Source organism: Myotis lucifugus, unplaced genomic scaffold (assembly GCF_000147115.1).
Source record: "Myotis lucifugus unplaced genomic scaffold, Myoluc2.0 scaffold_278, whole genome shotgun sequence".
In the NCBI taxonomy this organism is placed as follows: domain Eukaryota; kingdom Metazoa; phylum Chordata; class Mammalia; order Chiroptera; family Vespertilionidae; genus Myotis; species Myotis lucifugus.
In genome coordinates this window covers 1,570,855-1,574,036 of record NW_005871326.1, presented here as the reverse complement: position 1 = coordinate 1,574,036, position 3,182 = coordinate 1,570,855, and the positions used below count along the sequence as shown (strand labels likewise).

Genomic DNA, 3,182 nt, shown 5'->3' with positions numbered 1-3,182 from the left:
AGATAGCTGGATGAGAAGGTGAATCAGCCAGAAGGGACAGTGATGGCCAACTCTTCAGCATGGGGCAGGCACATTGCTGTAGAGTTCCCTGGAAGAGGTTCTCAGATCCAAAGCAACTCCAAGTTAGAGAGAACCCGAGTTCATGACCTGCTCTTTGCTTGAGGAGTAGATGTTCAGGAAGTAGGGAGTGCCAAATATGCAAGTCAAATTATTTAAGGTGCGATTCAACTTGGTTTAATAATTTAAAAAATACTTTTAGAATTTTCCCTGCCAGAGATCAGGCTATTAATTAGCATGTCATGGGAACCCAGCATTTATTATTCTCTCAAAAACCCATTTGTAATGGAAAATGTGCTGAGTCTCATTTGTGAAAGATAATTATAGTTTACATCTTTCAGATACCTGCCAAGTTCCCAGTGATTTCCCTCTTCTCAGGGAGCTGCCTTCAGAATCTACATTTCCACTGCCTGGCACACCCCCTGGTCATAGCTCTTTGGACCAAACCTGGAATCATGAGCAGAGCTGAGCCAATAAGAATTTTTTCTCTCTCAGGAATTTGAGATTGGAGCCAAGAGGGCCAGGCCACACTGTTTGACTGGAACTGTAAGATGCAAATTAATGGTCACATATCACCGATGGTCTTGAGGAGCTGAGAAAGTTGATTTGCAGGGAGGGAATAAAGCAAATGCAGAGAGAATAGCACAGGGGAGACACATAGGAAGTTCTGCCTTTCAGGTTCCAAGGCACAGTTCTTCCCTGAAGTGCAGGTGCCTCCCAACTCTGGGGTTCAATAAAACACTCCTCTATCCTTACTATTCATCACATTTGTTATGTTGGTTAGACAACTGGACTTCTAATCTAGTGATGCTACAGGTCTCCAGTAGGGAGTGCACTTTGATTTTTTTTCCCCATGAGGGACAATGGGTCTCTTTCTTATTCATTGATCTGTTCATTCATTCACAAAATATTGTGGGGTATGTATTAAGTGTTAGTGACTCAAGATATAAGACTGAATAACACATGGTCTTTGCGCTCAAATAATTCATTTGTCTTGATTTTTCTTTTAAAGGTGGTTTGGTTAGGATGTGGGGATGCAGTCTTTGAAATACCAGAGTTCTCTTTTTGAGCTTGATGGATTAATGTACTCTTTTAGCGTATTCAGGATTGCTAGGTATGAAAAGTACTTTGTGAACTACAGACTGCTACACACTTACTTTTCACACTTACTTTTCACTAAACAATATTTTAAGGCTTTTAATCGTTTGGGAAAAGATGCTTTTTTGTGTGACCAAAAGATATAATCACATCAAATAATGATTGTGAGCTTTTGGAGAAAACAGGTAAATAAAAACCAACTGAAACAGAAATAATGCCTAACAAATGAGCTCAAATACACCTGGGATTGGTCTAGTCATCTGGGTGAATTGTGTAGCAGTTGGGATTTGGCTTTGATTCTTTTCAAATGTCAGGGATAGATCCTGCTCCCTGAGACAACCCCCCTTCCCCCCTCACCCCCACCCCAGCCCTGCTTTCAGCTGGTGCTTATTTTCAAAGACCCACTCATATCTCTTTTCCCTTCTACAATGAGAGTTCTGAGACTTTACAGTTCTCTAGAGAAAATTCATTAAATATTTATTAAGGTGAGTGCATTTAAAATTTGCTTTGCTGCCTTGAAATCCAATGTTCTCAATTTCAACAACCAGTTGACACTTAAAACAATAGAAGGGTAGGGACAGAAGGGCTGCAGAGATCATCTCTGCCCAGTTAAGAAAAAGGGCTTTGGAGACCTGATTGATATGTGGTCTCTGTTGTCCTTGTTAACTCTCTGAACTACATGTATATAGCAAAGATAATACTTCCTTTCTCATAGAGGTGTATGAGGATTAAATGGATGACAGAGACCAAGTTGTCTGGGGTGTCTCTGACTTGTAGTAGGTGAAAATTAAATAGTACTAGCTATTGTTATTGTTATCATTGTCTATTACAAGTGATTTCCCCATAGTCACTCAACTAATCAATGCAGGTTTCAGGTCCTTTGAGCCTCATCATGGCTATGTCTTTGGTACTATACTTTCTCCTTTTGGTAGTGGCTTTAAAAAGTGAAATCATTACAAAAGGAAACCGAAAGAAAGATGGTCTTTGCATTGATAACATTCTCTTTAACATTACTGTCATTCTCGTTTGCTTGGTCCTTTTTAATATCCCTCTTTTATGATTATAGTTAAAAAGGGATGTGACCATTAAATTCCTATGAAGCTTTTTAAATTTATCTTACTTGAAGTCTTCGGGGTGGATGCCTTTTAATAATACTTGTTTCTCCCTGTTCCAGTGGGATGTCAAAATACATGGCCCTGGGCACTTGAAGGATTGGAGGAGAAGCAAGAAAAAACACATTAGAAACAATTTACTATTAAATAAGTTTAACAATTAGTTTTTAGACTTTGTTAACCAATTTTGTACCTTCTTTTTTTTAAATATATGTCTAACCTATGGGTTGAATGTGGAGATGAAACATATAAAGCAGGAACCCTACATGAGAGCAAATGCAAAATATTAGCTTAGACGCAGAATTTAATTTCTGTTTTTCTCATTTCCCCCTCAAACGTATTGATGACAACCCAGCCAGTATGGCTCAGCAGTTGAGTGGCCACCCAGGAACCAAGAGGTTGACAGTTCAATTCTGGATCAGAACACATGCTCGAGGTTGCAGGCTCAATCCCCAGTGGGAGGGGGGGGGAGGGCACGCAGGAGGCAGTCTATTGATATTTCTCTCTCATCAATGTTTCTTACTCTCTATCCCTCTCCCTTTGTCTCTCTCTAAAAAATCAATAAAAACATATTTTTAAAGAAATGTATTGATGACAAATGTTATTCAAACACAGGATTTGGCATGAAAAATAGAAATGTATGGATTTATTTTAATTTTATTAAATCACCCCCAAATAATATAGGAAATCAGGATAAAATATAGCTTTAAGAAATAAAAATAAATTCTCTTTTTAGATGAACTAGATAGATAGATAGATAGATAGATAGATAGATAGATAGATATTAGGTAGAGAGGTAATAAAGAAATGGAGCAAATGCCCTAACCGATTTGGCTCAGTGGATAGAGCGTCGGCTGCGGACTGAAAGGTCCCAGGTTCGATTCTGGTCAAGGGCATGTACCTTGGTTGCGGGTA

The 3,182-nt window shown here is 38.8% G+C and overlaps 1 protein-coding gene across 1 annotated transcript in view; it reads right to left on the bottom strand.

Annotated features, from left to right (window-relative positions):
* Positions 1-3,182, bottom strand: part of CCDC198 (coiled-coil domain containing 198) — a 19,151-nt gene that overhangs the window by 13,589 nt on the left and 2,380 nt on the right. The window contains exon 2 of the mRNA XM_006099586.3: positions 2,276-2,358. Within this exon, the coding sequence (XP_006099648.2) occupies positions 2,276-2,358 (83 nt within the window). The remainder of the gene's footprint in view (positions 1-2,275; positions 2,359-3,182) is intronic.